The 16,760-nt window shown below is 47.4% G+C and overlaps 1 protein-coding gene across 3 annotated transcripts in view; it reads right to left on the minus strand.

The window, feature by feature from the left end:
• TOGARAM1 (TOG array regulator of axonemal microtubules 1) overlaps window positions 1-16,760 on the minus strand; it is a 29,003-nt gene that overhangs the window by 6,120 nt on the left and 6,123 nt on the right. Inside the window, exons 2-15 of one of the 3 annotated variants that reach the window (XM_039389355.1) lie at window positions 15,137-15,293; window positions 14,518-14,652; window positions 13,557-13,853; window positions 11,853-12,073; window positions 10,584-10,801; window positions 8,559-8,659; window positions 7,327-7,410; window positions 6,889-7,055; window positions 6,020-6,110; window positions 5,671-5,805; window positions 4,787-4,931; window positions 3,921-4,026; window positions 3,352-3,587; window positions 780-938 (exon numbers count right to left, since the gene is read on the minus strand). In XM_039389355.1, the coding sequence (XP_039245289.1) occupies window positions 780-938; window positions 3,352-3,587; window positions 3,921-4,026; window positions 4,787-4,931; window positions 5,671-5,805; window positions 6,020-6,110; window positions 6,889-7,055; window positions 7,327-7,410; window positions 8,559-8,659; window positions 10,584-10,801; window positions 11,853-12,073; window positions 13,557-13,853; window positions 14,518-14,652; window positions 15,137-15,293 (2,252 nt within the window). Of the gene's footprint in view, window positions 1-779; window positions 939-3,351; window positions 3,588-3,920; window positions 4,027-4,786; window positions 4,932-5,670; window positions 5,806-5,923; window positions 6,111-6,888; window positions 7,056-7,326; window positions 7,411-8,558; window positions 8,660-10,583; window positions 10,802-11,852; window positions 12,074-13,556; window positions 13,854-14,517; window positions 14,653-15,136; window positions 15,294-16,760 lie in introns of all 3 variants that reach the window. The other 2 variants (XM_027723055.2, XM_027723054.2) reach the window with 2 other exon arrangements.

Consider the following 16,760-nt stretch of genomic DNA (forward strand, 5'->3'; position numbering starts at 1 on the left):
TTTCCTCCTGGAAAGGGTGGTGAGGCCTTGGCAGGGGCTGCCCAGGGAGGTTTGGAGTGCCCAGCCCTGGAGGTGTCCCAGGAAGGCCTGGCCGTGGCACTCAGTGCTCTGGGCTGGGGGACAAGGTGGGCATCGGGCACAGGGGGGATCCATGGGCTGGGAGGGCTTTCCCAACCTTAACAATTCCATGATTCCAGTATTGCTGTTGATATGTGTAACCAGACCCTTTTCATGCTCCCACAAAGACACTGTGCTCAAGGATCACTGTTTAACCAACAACTGAGCAAATCAATGAGAAGAGCCTTCCCCTGCAGCTGCCTTTAAATGGGATGGTCCAGCCTTGTCCATCACAGTCTGGATCAGATCCAAGTGTGGATCTGAGTGCCATGACTCCCTCTGTGGCCTGTATCTCCTCTGTGCCCAGCAGAGCATGTCCTGTGAGCCTCTTTTCTTCCTGCAGCCAGGGTGTGCCCAGCAGCACCAGGTATACAGGAAATTCCTGCCACATCCACTATCCTAACAGTCCTGGCAGTGCTGGGATAACAGCTGGACTCAAAGCTTTGGGTTGGAAGGGACCTTAAAGCCCACCCAGTTCCACCAAGGAAGGGACACCTTCCACTAGACCACGCTGCTCGCAGCCCCATCCAGCCCTTCATGCTCTTTAGGATCTTTTCCACCCTTAAGGATCCCGTGCCTCTCCTCTGTCACGCTGGGAACACACAGGGAGCCATTCCCAGCTTCCAGCCCCCCGGAAGGTGCTCATCCCCGGGGTGACTCACCGTGTTTGCTGGGAGCTGTCCTGGGCAAACCTGGCGCTGGCCGGGAGCAGCCGCTCGGCCGCGGGTCTGGGGCCGCCCAGGACGCGCTCGGGGCCCAGGCGCTCCACCAGCTCCGACAGGTGCTGGGCTGTGCATCTCCTCACGGCAGAGTGCAGGTGGCTGGGGACAACAGGGACAGCTGAGGGACAGCTCGGGGCGGGGGCTGCACACAGCACTCCCTGCCCACCGCACCGGGAATCACACTGGGAATCACACCGGGAATCACACCGGGAATCACCCCCTGGCGTGGGCTGGGAGGCACCTCGGAGCCCCTCTCGTGCCACCCCTGGCCAGGGGCACCTGGGGCAGGGACGTGGGCAGGGGAATTTTAGAATTTAATTGCTAGTTTTCCTTAAACAACTGTACAGTATTTTAGAAAGCACATGACTTTGTGTTCTTTCCATCAGCTCTAAGGAAAACAAGTCCCTGTGCTCAGAGACACATCCTGTGGACTTCATATCACTGTAAAACTGAATAAAGCATTGGCTATTCTAGTTCTAGTTCTACTGACTTCTAAAGATCCTGCACAAGTTTAATGGCCCCTGTTATGTCAAAAATAAACAGCTGTGCTGATGGAAAACAGAAAAAATGCCAGAATCAGCTTTCAAACCCATGCAGCAAATGAACCTTTTATGTAAATCCTGCTGTCCCTGCTGATCCCACTTGTGCTCAAGAACACAAGCCTGCAAATTTAAACCTCTCCAGTTTTATATTTGGATTGAAAATCCTCCTTTGAGGGTAGTTTCTAACTCCTGCTGCATGTTCTGAGGGGAGAACAAGAGCTGTGAGGCTGAGACCTCACTCCACGTAACAAACAAGCCCCTGCTCCCCAGGAATGGCCCTGCCCATGGAAACCAGCTGGAAAGCTTTTTGCGTGCACAGAACACCTTAAACACAGCTCATACAGGTAAGAAATAGGGTTGTAAATTCCTGAAGTAAAATCCCTTTCAGCTCTAGCCCTGGAATCATGCTCCTGGATCAAGCACCTGCTCAGAGGTGAGTTCCCAGCAGTGGTGCAGTGCCTTTAGAGCAGCACCTCCCAAAAGCAAACAACAATGGGTTTAATTATTAACAGAATAATTAAAAATTATTATAAAAATTACAGAATCCCAGACTGGTTTGGGTTGGGAGGGACCTTAAAGCCCATCTGGTTCCACCCCCTGCCATGGGCAGGGACACCTCCCACTGGAATTATTCCCATATTCCCTGCCACAGCCTCCAGAGCTGAAGCTCCCTTGCACTGCAGGGCCTTTGCTGCTGGCATGGCCAGAGTTTCCTGAAGTCAGGACTAGCAAAGCCTCACCTTTAGGTCAATCCCTGATGTGTTATCCATTAAAAACATATTGTATTCCATGAGTTAGAAAAGGCTTCTTAGCTGTGAACAGATTAATCCCTGCTCAAACACTGGCTTCTGAATTAAAGCCAGGGTGGTGTCACTGTCTGCTGCTTCTATATTCACAGAATATAGAATATATTCTTCTGTATTCACGGAATGCCACCCTGGTTTGGGTTGGAAAGGACCTCAAAGCCCATCCAGTGTTTTTCCCATGGGCAGGGACACCTTCCACTGGCCCAGGTTGCTCCAAGCCCCGTCCAGCCTGGCCTTGGACACTTCCAGGGATGGGACACCCCTCCCAAGGCTGAGTTTTGCCTTTCAGTTTAAAGCCCAGGGAACTGCAGTGGGGCTGTCAGGAGACTGAATCCATACATTCCACAACCACCAGCTTCCCAGGAAACAGAAGAGGAAAGGAAACATTTTGAACCAGGACTAAGTGTGAGGATTTGGAGCTGTGCAGGAAGCCCAAGGGCTGATTCAGAATGGAGCAGCCTGTGAAATGTCACCGAGTGGGGACAGAGAAGAGAGGAAGCACCAGAGCTTGATTTAAGTATTGATGGACAGTGAATGAGGAAGGAAAAGGAAAACAGACTCAAGAGGGCCAGGGAAGAAGGGGATTAACTCCTGCTACAGCCTGAGGGGAGCTCAGGCCAGAACCAGAGCAGGCAGCCAGAAAGGGAGGCTCATGTCTGAGGGACTCCAGAAAATAACACTGGAAAGGAGACTGAAATGCAGACACAAAGGTATGAACCAGCTCAGTCCAGAGAGGAACAGGAAACCAAGCAAGGTGCTTGGTTTTAAGTTATAAATCAGCTTTCTGAGTAAAGAGGGGTGCCGAAATCTGGGCAAAACAGCATTTGATTGCAGAGCAAATGAGAAAGAAGAGTGTTAGGTGAGCTTTACTAGGCAAAGCAATACAGCAGCTTCCTAAAAAACACTGCAGTGACAGCAAATAAAGTTACTGAAGTGGTGCAAAATGGTCAGAAAATACACCAAGCTCCAAAATCGACTTCTTACATAAAGCACAGAAAGGAACAGGGGGGCTTTTATCCCAACCAACATTGCCCTGGGTAGAGATTTAGCAAAGCTGGCTTTTCCAATTTCTGTCCCTTGTATTTTTGATTTTCTTTCAGAAAGCCCATAATAAATTGACTCTATTCACAAGTTATTTCTTCACAAAATCTGTATAGGAATTACCTTTGCCCTCCATTTATAAGAGAACAAAGTGCACGTGCTGGAGTCACATTATTAACCATGGCCTTCAGTGCCTTGTCTACCTCTTCCCTTATAAAAGTGTTGGATTCCCCAGCTTTGTGCAAAAGGACTTTTACTGCATTATCTAGTTCTTGGTCCATGCTCTTTTTCAGGTGGGTGAACAAATCCCCTAAACACACCACAGCAGCTCGAGAAACACCTGAGCGTAAATTCTTGACCTGCACACAGGAAAGACCCAAAAAACAGTGAATAATGGTGATAAAATAAGACTTCAAAATAAACAAAGCTTCATGTTTCCCTTCGTCATTTTTTAAGAAACGTTAAAAGCAACGGAGAAATACATTTTTAACTTGATTCACAAGGGGTGAGAATTAAAATAGACACCCATAAAAATGTTATAAAGTTACAATCTACGTGTTTTCAGTCTCTTTTGAGAGACTATTTTTGAGGAAAACTCACCACAGTTGAACATAACAATTCACTTCAGAGAGCTATAGAATACATGTATACACACATATAGCCAGTGGAATGTTCTGATAGGAAAATTTAACCTCTTGAGCCACAGCCAAACTTGTTTCGTGGAGCTTTGCAGTCAGAACAGGGGCATGGTAGGCAGACAAGCACCTGACAAAGTTCAGACCCTCAATTTTCTTCTCCCTGGGTGCAAAAAAATAATATTTCAAGTCCAAACCACCTGCAAATTTTCATGACAATATTAAAATTCTAAGAAATCAAACAGCAAACAAACTGGGATTGTAAAATGAAGCAATGACAGTCATGGAGTTATGGAATGGTTTGGCTTGGAAGGGACCTCAAAGATCGTATTTCAAACCCTTGCTGTGGACAGGGACACCTTCCACCAGCCCAGGTTGCTCCAAGCCCTGTCCAGCCTGGCCTTGGACACTTCCAGGGATCCAGGGGCAGCCACAGCTCCTCTGGGCAACCTGGGCCAGGGCCTCCCCACCCTCCAGGGAAGAAATAATGCAGGAAATCCTTTCCAAGTGAGTCTTTCCCTCAATGTGGGACTGTTTCAGCCCAGCAGGCTCTCAGCTCTGTCCCACAGTTCTGTTCCCAGCTTGCACTAGTGGCAATGAAAGGATCTCCTTCCTCCCCCAGACTGAAGGCAGCAGCACTGGAACCACATTCCAGAGTGAGAAAGCACCAAGAAGGTGCTTCTGTTCCACAGACAGCACCAGGAAGGTGTTGGTGGGGCCTCTCCAGAACAGTCCTTAAGCTCAGACACCTCTGCAGGTCTCTGCAAGCTCAGTTTAACCTCAGGCTGGGCTGCAAACCCCCTTTTCCCCCGTGTCCCTGCCAGCCCCCCTCGCTGTGTGTGACATTCCCCCTCTGGCCGGGTTTGGGAGCGAGTTCCCCCGCCAGCAGCTCGCAGAGCCCCCCGAGCTCGGTGTGCACCCACCAGTCGTCGTCAGCCAGCAGTGCCAGGGCCTCTGCCAGGGCTGTGTCGGGCCTGGGGAAGGGCTGCAGCTCCGAGGGGTCCAGCACCTCGGGGCTGTGCGTCACCTGCTCCTTGGGCCGGCCCCGCGCGCCCGGCGCCGCCTCGTCTGCGGGCACAACATCCACAGGCAGTGACAGCACCCCCGGGGCTCCAGGGGCAAAAACAGCAGGAATGAGAAGCTTGAGGTAGAGAGGGCTGATACAGGGAGCGGGCTTTCCAAGAGACTCGGAATCGTGGAATGGTTTGGGTGGGAAAGGGCTTAAAGCCCACCCAGTGTCACCCCTGGCACACCTTCCACCAGCCTGGCCTCGAGCACTTCCAGGGGTGGGATATCCTCAGTGACTTGGTTTCATTCATATAGATCAATTTTTTTCCACACAACCACCGCTATAAAGAGTCACAAACACAAATGCAGTGGGTTGTTTAATGTAAAAAATGAGGCACAGTGTGCTAAAACACAACCTTTAAGAGCCTCTTGAGAAATTCTGGACCACCATCAGTAGGAGCTTCTATTCTCAAAGTCTTTCTACTGCGCATTTTAAAGGCAACTCGGTGCCCAAACAGACCAAGAAATGATTTTTCTGGGGACAGAAGGGACTCCATTTGTCATTAATATATTACATTATTCAAGTTGCTGAACAAATAAAAACCCTCTGATGTTTAAAACACCTTCCTAACAGATTATAGGTGAAAAATGATTAATTGAATCCCCAATGATGAATTAAATCCCCTCCACCACCACAGTATTGGTGCTCCAGAGCACCTCAGGACTGTCCCTTGCACAAATAAATTGCATTTTGGTGCTCTCCCACTCCACATGCCCAAATTTTACTGTCCCAGCTTACCAGAATCCAGCAAGGGTGAACACTTTGACCTCTTCAAACTGGATGTTCTTCTCAGAGAAGGATTCAAGGCCACATTTTCTAAGGACAAAGATCCGTTTCTTGGCGATGTTAAAATATCCCCACAGAGATTAAACCCTAGAAACATCCAGATCACAACAACAACAACAAATCAGAACACGGTTAAAAACCAGCATTTCCACTCCTAATGCCCCTTCCAGCAGCATTTAACAGTGGATATTCATTTGAGACAAACCCTCATCCTCACTTTCTGCTGTCAGTCTCTCTGGTTCACTCATACTCAGTCTAAGCCCTTCCCAAGGGATCTCTTCCTTCCCTTCCAGGTCTTTGCCTTCCTGATGCTCTTTGTGATTGAGTTCTTTTTCTTCTTTTCTCTTCCTCCTCAGCTTATCCTGGGCAGATTTTGACATGGTCACTTTTATCTGCAAAAAATTCATGCACAAGTTACCCAATAACTCACCCCCCAGTTCCTGATGTTGGCAAGGTCAGCATGGAAAATCTGCATTTTCACCAGTGGGATCTGCCCCTATTCCCTCTCTTGTGTTTGACACTTTTTGCTCCTTAGAAGTCTCAGCAACTTTTAATACATCCCTCCCTTTACTCCTTTCAATTTGATCCCCCCCAAGGATTCACATCTTCAGTGGACATCAGAAAATTCAGACACTTTTTATCATTAACTTCAAGTTTTAGTCATGGTAAAATGTTATTTTAAAGGCTTGTAGAACAACTTCTGAGTTTCATGTCACACTTCACTCAGGTAAATCTCACTCCATTCACAGCTGTAAATAGTATTTAACAAACAGCAGATTATGGGCAGATATTCAGATGGTTTGTAAAATATCCTAAGAATGGAGTTTAATAGACCCCTGGAGAAAACAAGACGTGATCCAACCCAGCCCACCCCTCATTCCACACCTCCATGTGCTGTGGGAGTCACAGAGCATGTTTTCCAGCTCCATTCCCTCCTGCAGCCCTTGTCCAGAGACTCGTTCTGAGTTAAGTGGGAAGCTTCTGATGGGGCAATTTGCCATTGTAAAATATCCAGATGGAACCAAAAGGAAAATCAGGGAGCAGCAGCTGGATGGCCTGGGCTGTTTAATCCAGCTCTTGTTCCCCTGACACAGAGCCTGTGACTGTGTCCAGCTGGACTCACACCTCTAAGAGCAGGAGGAGATGGGATCAGAGCCCCGCAGTTCTCACCTCTCTGTCGTTGTCAGCAGGGAAATGGGAAGCACTGTTCTGCTGGCAGCTTCTCCCAGGGATCCCTGGGGATGGCTCAGTCTCCTCCCTGACCCCCTGGTCATCTCCATTGGCCACACACGGCAGGGACTGGCTGTGAGCACGGGCAGGGGGGCTCCCAAAAACACCTGCAAGGCAGAGCAGGGGATCACAGATGGTCTGGCTTGGAAGGGACCTTAAAGTTCATCCAGTTCAATTCCTCTGTCATGAATGGAATTGTCTATCCAGGAACTGCAACCCTTTCAAGTACATTTCTTCAGATTACCATTAAACTGGGAATTGTTCACCATCTAAAACCTTGTATGCAGTTTATTTTTCTCCTCCCACTCTATAAAGGCACGTTTTCCCTCAGTTCAAAAGCTCAGTGAGATACAGGAGGTAACTTTGGGTCTGTATTACCTTTACCAACAACCACCACGGTGTCCCCAGACAGGAAACCCAGATCATCCATCGGTGCAAAACCAGACACGGGCTCTGCAAGGCCTGGAGGGACAAACATCACCCAGTGTAAGTCATGGGGATGCTCTGGGACGTGTTGTGTGACATTTTGGAAGAATAAAATATCTTAATTGATCACTCTCTTGAACCAGTGCATTGTCAAATTACTGAAGCCAACAGGATTTATTAAATACTCCTCTGAAGGATCTTCACATCACACTGACATGAGCCCTCTGGAGCCAGGCTGGGAGAGCTGGGGGGGTTCCCCTGGAGGAGAGAAGGCTCCAGGGAGAGCTGAGAGCCCCTGGCAGGGCCTAAAGGGGCTCCAGGAGAGCTGGAGAGGGACTGGGGACAAGGCATGGAGGGACAGCACACAGGGAATGGCTTCCCACTGCCAGAGGGCAGGGAGAGATGGGAGATTGGGAAGGAATTGCTGGCTGGGAGGGTGGGAGGCCCTGGCCAGAGAAGCTGTGGCTGCCCCTGGATCCCTGGAAGTGTCCAAGTCCAAGTTGGAGCCACCTGGGCCAGTGGAAGGTGTCCCTGCCCATGGCAGGGGTGGCACTGGAGGGGCTTTGAGGTCCCTCCAACCCAAACCATCCTGTGATTCCATGACCTTATCAGGCTCTCAGCTCTTCACTCCCAGCAGGGCCAGGGCCTGATTAACAGGCTCAATAAGCAAAATAAATGTGCTGCTCATTATTTTACACTGAAGGTCAACTCCTCACAAAGGTCTTTTCATCCAAGGAATGCCAAACCATTACCCACAGCATGGGCTGCCATGGACAGGCAGGATTTGCTCTCTCATTATGCTGTTCCTTGGGAAACCCATGGCCCAATCCATCCTGTGCACACAGCTCCCCCAGCTCCTTTCCTCCAGCCAGCTGAATCCAAGCTGATTAAACACAAATAATCACAAGTTTCTGCCCATTACAGGAATCTGCAGAATTCACTGTAAGGGTAAAACTCAACAGCACCACTGAACCTCAATTTCCCACCAAGAACTGAACTGCTTGCAAGCCTGGAGCTCCTTCTCACCTGAGCACCACTAAAACCCCAGTTGGACCCCAAAGCACCCAGAAATGACCTTTTTTAAGTGCTGAAGGGACGTGAGCTCACGGAACACGTGAGAACAGCCTCCTCCAGTGGCCATTCTGTGCCCTCAGTGAGCAGGGTGTGCTCTGCCAGGAACACACCTGTGCTGCAGGGATGCTCTGCCACGCCTGGCTCTCTGCTCCTCCCTGGAGATCCTTCTGCAGGATGGGATTTGCTGCCAAGCAGTGGAAAGGTGTCTGACCTGTTCAAATAAACACAGTTTATAGGTACAATTCTAGTCAGAACCCAGCTAACTTTACAGCAACAACAACAGATTTCAGTTTCTCCCTGGACAAATATTTCCAGTATTTCCACAAATGCCCACACTGAGTTGGAGAGGAAAATGAATCCAGGAGGAATTATTTGATGAGCAGGTCCATTATGAAGAACAACATAAAGACAACCCTTATGAGGAAACCTTACACCAGGAATAAATTTGGGATACATTCAAAAAGGAAGGAATTGCTTGGCCTGGGGACTGATGACGCTGGTTCCAGCCTGGCACAGCAGAGTGACCAAATCCATCTGTCACTCCCAGGCATGAGCTGTTCCCAGCTGTTCCTGTTTACCAGGAAAATGCTGTTATCTACAAGAACAACTAATATTTCTTTTTTTTTAATGATTCTCTGAATATTAAAGATGATTCAGCCCAGAGCTCTGTGCCCAGCTGGGTGAGGGCACAGGGAAACAGGAGCTGCTCCATGTCTCACTAGGGCTAAAATACACACAAATAAACACTCTTTAAGATCCAAAGGAAGGTCCACGCTCCAAGAACATCACTAATACCAGTATCCAGCTCCCATGGCAGTTTATCAGCAGATAAACCAAATCATTCCAAGAGCAAACACACCCAAACCCCACATTCTTGCTGCCCAACCACAGATATTTTGTGAACAGACAAGGCCAATTTATTCCAGTGCTCACAAACCACCATCTGAGCTAAACTCTCTGGCATTTTTATGGACATTCCAAGGCTTTCAGTGTCATCTGGGATGGATTCTGTCACTTCTCCAAAGTCAGCCTCACTGCCTCTCCTCCTTGCTGGGTCAGAATCCCTGGCTCTGTGGATCCTGTAAAACATTAAGCTCAGCCTGATGGACAGGGCATGATGGACAGGGCATGGCCTTGCCTGGCACAGCAGGACACTCAGGAGTTTAGAGCCCTGACTTTTTAGGTATTCCAGCACTTTATTGTGGTATTTTAAATACTATTTATAAAACTGTGACTCAGCAGTGATGTATATAGGGAAGGGATGTGAATATAAACTGGTTCTGAGCTGCACAACTGTGAAAACCTTCTGTTTGTGAATCATTCCAGTCTCAAAAACCTTTCCTTTTTTATTCCCTCTCCTTCTTTCTGTTCTATTAATACAGTTGTATGCCAGCCATATGGAAGGGAGGGTTGGAAATGGGTGATCTTTAAAGGTCCCATCCAACCCAAACCATTCCAGGATTCTATGATTCTATACAAAGATGTATTTAGTACACACAAAAATATCTTCGGATCAGAGCTACAAACAGCTTTATCATTGGCCCTGAGACCAGCAAATTCCTGAAAAACTTCCTTATTTCATTAAAAAACAGTTTATAGTGCTCATAACCAACTGGGTTATTGCCCTTTACAGGGTGCCATCAGACAACTCCTATTTAGAAGAGCTCTGTGAAGGCATTTTAAACTAACAATTATCTGTCAGCAATGAAATGGAAACAGTTCTTGTTCACAATAAGAAACATCCACATTGTCTTGCCCTTCTCACAGAACCCAACCCATTCTTTCTTCAGTTTCCAGGCCATAATAAGCCAACCTCATCCTTGCTCCTAACTCATTCTCCCCCTCCCTCCCCTGCTCAGCCACGGGTCATGTCCCTCCTGTAAAGTCTTCATCACTTCCCCTGGCAGTGCCTCCCTGCCCTGGGCTCTATGGGAACTCCTTCACCTTACAAACCAGAAAAAACCTGGAATAACATAATCATGCAACTCTTGCATTTTTAGATATTAAAATTATTCACAAAGAAAAAAAAAATCAAGCTGTTAAGCAAAACAATTTTACATAAAAAGAATATAATTTAATACTATCATTTAAGCAAGAGCAGCAGGGCCTGTGTAGGGAACACGAGGGGCACTCACATCACTCTCCTCCCGCGGGGCAGGGCGGGCACGGGGGAGGGCAGGGATTCCTGGCTGTAGATGCCACTCTCACTGGGGGAGGAGCCCTGGGAGGGGGAGTCCCCGGAGCCATCCAGTCGAACTGCAGGGTCGGGGCTCTCCAGGTCTGCAATGCTGCTGCTCAGCTTGGCCCTCTTCTTGGCCGCGCTGTTCCGCAGGGAGCGCAGGGAATTCTGCATCTGCCCAGGAGGGAAAAGGGACAGGGGGCAGTCAGTGCACAGGGAGAAACTGTGGTAAGCTAAATAAAGAACATTTCTGAGTGCTCAGTCCAGTTCTCAAGTCCCTGCTGGGCAATGTGACCACCACTCACTCGGGTTATCACATTAAAACAATCCCTTCCGTTATTTTACTTCACAAGAGGAGTTATCCTGCAAGCAAATGCAGCTTCCTGAGGATGCTGTATCCCAGCTCCACTTCCCAAAGCACCAGGACAGACTGTTGCAGAAGTACAGCAACTGCTGTATGTTTTCTGACAGACTGAAGGGAGGGTGTGAGGGCTCACAGCACACACAGAGGGACCCCAGGCTTTCCCCAGCAAATCTGCACAACACACAGTCCCAGAACCATGGAATGGTTTGGGCTGGAAGGACCTTAAAGCCCTTCCAGTTCCAGGGACAGGGACACCTTCCACTGGCCCAGGGTGCTCCAACCTGGCCTTGGACACTTCCAGGGATCCAGGGGCAGCCACAGCTTCTCTGGGCAACCTGGGCCAGGGCCTCCCCACCCTCCCAGGGAGGAATTTTCCATATACCCCATCTAAACCTATTCTCTTACATGCAGAAGTAAATGCTGCAATCAGTGCCCAGCAAGCACAAGATCCTACTCAAATAAGCAGGGAAACCTACAATTACTAGAGTTTGATGGTACTGCATGTTCTGCATGATGCTACTGCATGTTCTCCCTCTTTTTGCTCAATATATTTCACATTAAAAAATTCCTCCTCTGGCTGTCTCCCACCTCAGCTTCCTTTCAGTGGGGACCAGAGGACAGAAGGTACAGACAGAAAGGCAAAGCCATGGAGTCACAGAATCCCAGGATGGTTTGGGTGGGAAGGGACCTCAAAGCTCATCCAATTCCACCCCCTGCCATGGCAGGGACACCTCCCACCAGCCCAGGTTGCTCCAAGCCCCGTCCAACCTGGCCTTGGACACTTCCAGGGATGAGGTGTTCAAACACTTCCAGGGATGGGGCAGTGCTGTTAAAAGTGTGTTTTACCACATTTAAACCCACCTCTTCCTGGTCCACCTCCTCGGCATCCACGTGCAGCTGTGCCAGCCCCGCTGCCAGCTCCCTGCCCAGCTGCCCCAGCCAGGCGTCCTGGCTGGCCCTGGCCCTGCCCAGGCGCGGGATGGGGGGCACGGGCCGGGCCCCGGGCAGGCCCCGCCGGGGCAGGGGGGGTCTCACCACCGTGGGCTGCAGCTGCAGGGAGGGTTTCTCCAGCACGTTCTCCCCTGGGGAACACACAGCCAGGTGTCAGGGCTCTGCAGGGGAGGCACGAACAGCCCCAGGACAAACTGCCCACCTCGGTGCTGGGTCACACCACAGAACCGCTTCTGCCACGAAAGGAGTGCTCAAAACACACCTGTGCAGCCCCAGTTACCAACTTATTCCACTTCTACTGTCTCCTTCCTTTAAGAAAATAAAAATTAGCGTTTTATGCCTGTGCATATCAACACAGAATCACAGAATCACAGAACAGCCCGAGTTGGAAGGGACCCACAGGGATCATCCAAGTCCAACTCCTGGCCCCACAAGAAAAAAACAGAATAGTATTTGTGATAATAAGCTCTTATAAGTCCCTTTAAAAAGTAATTACCTTTCTTAATGAAGAAAAAGAAAGACTCATGCCCTAACAAACTCCCCTGTAATTCTGTAACAACAAAGTTACTCCAAAACACACCAAAAAAAAAAAATTGAAATTTATGTGGAAAACACAGAGAAAATCAGCAAGTGACAACCACATCTACATAATAAAGGCACATTCCAGGGACAGGTGACTCCCAAAGCATTCAGTTAGAGATTTGCTACATGTGCACAAAATATGGGTCTCAAAGAAGACGAAATTTCAAACAGATTTCTTTCATTTGATGTGGAAGCTGTTACTTTGTTTATAGGAGCCTCCTGAGTGATTAGGAATCAATTTAAACTAAACAAAGAGTAGAGACCTAAAATAAGATTGCCTTTAGTAAGTGTTTGAAAGAAATCGGCTAAATTGTTTAAGCAACTGTGATTAAATAATGTTAAAACTATTCAAGGTTATTATTAAGGTTCACCAATGAGTACAGGAGGACTTCAGACAGGAAATCAGAGCACAGACAGCAGTTTGTGCCACGTCAGTGTGAACTGGGATGAAATCAGCACCAATTCTGCTCATGAGAGACGCAGCTGTTCGTAACCAGGTTTTAACCAGCTGTTCTGAGTGGGGGCAATCTGATGTGTCCACTCCCAAATGCAATTCCTGCTCGTGGAAGGTGTCCCTGCCCAAGGCAGGGGCTGGAACTGGCTGAGCTTTCAGGTCTCCTCCAACCCAAACCCCTCTGTGATTCCATGATTCAAATAAATGACAAAGTGCAGGAGCAACACTTTCCTTGCACGTGTATTAATTAGAGCACTAACAATAACAGGTATTTCCTATTGGTTTTCTCTGGAAGTGCTCCATTTTGGGGGTTGGTTTCCTTTTCCTCTGAGGACAGCCCTTTCCCTGGGACATCACTGGGGAGGAAAGCAGAGCTGAAGCACACGGTGCTTTATGGCAAAGGCTTCACTTTTTAGGAGGAGCCTGCAGGGCTGTGAGCAGGGCAGCTGGAGATCCCTCCCATTCCTGGCACTGCCCAGCTCCCTCTCACCTGCCACTGTGGGTTTTCTGCCCACTGCTTGAAACCCCTCGAAATCCAACCCCAAAATCCCTTTTTGTCACACTGAGAACGTTCCTACCTGTGTTGTCTCCTGACTTTGGGCTGAGCAGCTGCTTCTGGGAGCCAGGCTTAGGCAGCCCCTCGAAGCTTTTGCGAGGCCAGGAGTTGGAGAGGTTCATGGGATTGTCCTGGGCCCTCCTTGGAGATGCAGCTGGAGAGGAGAGGTGCTTGGGGCTGTTCCTGGGGGAGGACAGGGGGTAGCAGGGCAGGATGAAGGTGCCCTGGCTGGCACTGAGGCCTTGGAAGGACATGGTGGGCTCTGCCTGAGTGCAAAACCCTCTCTGGGTCTTGCTGGGAAAATTTAGGCTGGAAGAAACTGGGCAAAGGAAAACAGAAGAGTATTTGTGATAATAAGCTCTTATAATAATAATTTACAATCAAATAACGCATCACAAAAATAAATCACGGTGAAATGTCACACCATAACAATTTACAAGGAAACAATACACCATAAAAATTCACAATTAAATAATACACCACAGTAATTTATAATAAAAGAATACATCATAGAAATAATTTAAAATTAAATAATACTAAAATTAAATAATAATAATTTGCAATGCAGTAATACACCATCTAGACTGTCAAAGCCTGAAGGTTTTACCCAAGCAGGCAAATCAGGTACCTTCATTTTGCACTTTGCATTGCCCCTCCAAATGTGAGTTTAAGCCTTAAACTATTTCTCAGGCTTGTTTTGGAGAACTATGTTTAAAATAAAAGGATGACACAAGTAGGTCAAACACAGTTCTGATTCTTTTACAGAAAAGGTGGTGCTGTAACACCCTGATAGAGTCAAATATCAAAGGTGGGAGCTGTAAATTAACCACTAATGAAAATACACAGGAGGAGGCACAAATATGTCTGACCAGGGACTGGAAAGCCTTTCAGTAACAGTTGTTGTTTCTTAAGGCAGCAAAGAAATCCAGAGGTAATTCCAGAGTGCCATGCACTGACTTAGGACACTGTCACAACCCACATACCTTTGTCCTGCTGACAGTTGTTCAATCCCAAAAACTGTAACTCCGAGTCCACGCTGCCACTCTTCCCACGTGCCTGTGGGTATCCAAGTGTCCCACACTTCCCTGAAATTTGGGGCTGGTGAGAGCCCATAGCACCTTCCAAGAGCAAACACAAATGACTGGCTCAGAAACACGTGGTGTTCAGCAAAGAATGCACAACAACATTTCCTGGTGAATTAGGACTCTGTGCTGCTCTGAGTGTAAAATCCAAATACACTGAGAGTATTTAATTCCAGAGTCTCTAAGCAACCCCCTAATACAGCTCAGAGGGAAAAAGGGAAAGGACTGGCTGTTCCTCCAGGGCCCTGCTCCAACCGGGAATTGTAGGGGGGCAGAAGAAACCCCGGAACAATCCCCTCTTTGAGCATGTGACAATAAAGGGGAATAAACACCTAAAAACCCCAAAACACAGCAAGGGAGCAGACTTGGCAAGGCCTCAGGGCTGCTCACAAAGGGCCACGGGGAGAGAACAAATCAGGTCTGGTCTTGCCCAGGCTCTTGAGGAGCCTTTTGGCTCCTGAAGCACCAAAATGTGTCTGTTGTGTGAGGGCAGCTCGAACCCTGCCCTGCTCACACTCACCAGCACAAACGGCAGAATTCCCAGAGTTCACTTCCACACCGCTCTGGAATAAAGTCCTGGAAGCTCTTTTTCTACTGAAAAATAACTCCTGGCTGGCTGGGACTCCTTGGGAGGGCTGGAGCTTCGGGGAGTGAAGGAAATCACTGGATGCAGAGAACTGTGGGCAAGAGGAGAACAAGCTGTGTGTGAAAGGAAAGCACATTTCCCTGCCCTGGGCAAGCAGCAGGGGCACAGAGAGCATTGATAAGTGCAAAACATCCTGGTAAAGGTTGTCTTCTCCCAGATATTCAAATATTTGAAGCATTAGAAAGCATTTCAGTCGTTTTCCAGGTCTTAAAATAATACAGGTTAGAACTATTCACACATTGAGGGGGAAAAAAACCAGCAAAATAAACTGGTTGAGAATTGTACTATTTTAAGAATTACACTTTAAGAATTACACTTTAAGAATTACACTTTAAGAATTACACTTTAAGAATTACACTTTAAGAATTACACTTTAAGAATTACACTTTAAGAATTAAACTTTAAGAATTAAACTTTAAGAATTACATCTTAAGAATTACATCTTAAGAATTACATCTTAAAAATTACATCTTAAAAATTACATCTTAAAAATTACATCTTAAAAATTACATCTTAAAAATTACATCTCAAAAATTACATCTCAAAAATTAAATTTAAAAAAATTAAATTTTGAGTTTTGTTTTTTTTTTTTACTTTTAACATAAATTTTGACATTTTGAATTATGTCCATTAGATGAGGGAGTGTTTAAATAGACAACAAAATTCCAGAACAGAACAGCTACTTGAGCTGTGCAAACTTCAGGTTTAGTCAAAAAGCTGGAGCTGGGGATATCAGGAGCTTGTACTGAGAACTGGGCAAAGGTTAGGGGAAAATCTCAGTAACAGCAGTATTTAGCAAAGCAAAGATCATGCTTTAAATGAGGGTTCCTCATTTAATTAGTGAAATCAATGATTTACATCATCTCCAGGCTGCATTTCCTCTGCTCTCCCCTTTCACAGACGAGGCTGCACAAGGAGAAGTCTGAGCAGAAATGGAAATATTTATTCAGTGTTGGAAAGAAAAGCACCATGTTCAGCCTGAAAACCCCTTTATTCACATCCTGCTGTGTGAATGGGGCATTTGTAGTCTAACACCTACATAATACATCGATTTATAAAAATAGTTATTTTTCGTTTCACTGAACGTCTCAGTTCACCACACAAATGGGATCCTCTGACTGGGAACTTCACAGAAACTCTCGGAATATCAAAGTGCAGTTCTCCATAATTCCATGATCTCCCCAATCCACAGCCTGGCCCACCCAGTCCAAGTTGTTTTGGACAGTGAGAGGCCCCCAGAACAGCTCCCAGCTCTGCCAAACCCTCCCTGCTCCAGGAGAAACCTCGGGGTGACTTCACAGATTGTCCCCCAAGTTACGTGTCTGGGTCAGACACACAGCAGCCAAATGCTCTGGTTTGGTGTCTTTAAAGGGTTTAACTAATGTTGTAATGGGGTTTCACAAAAATATCACAAAGGAAAGCACAGAACTTCAAACTTGGGAGGAGAACCACGACACAGGCACACACTAATTGGTTTAAAGTCCTTATAATATTTAAT

Source organism: Pipra filicauda, unplaced genomic scaffold (genome assembly GCF_003945595.2).
Source record: "Pipra filicauda isolate LSUMZ 115617 unplaced genomic scaffold, ASM394559v2 scaffold720_size194830_pilon, whole genome shotgun sequence".
Classification (NCBI taxonomy): Eukaryota; Metazoa; Chordata; class Aves; order Passeriformes; family Pipridae; genus Pipra; species Pipra filicauda.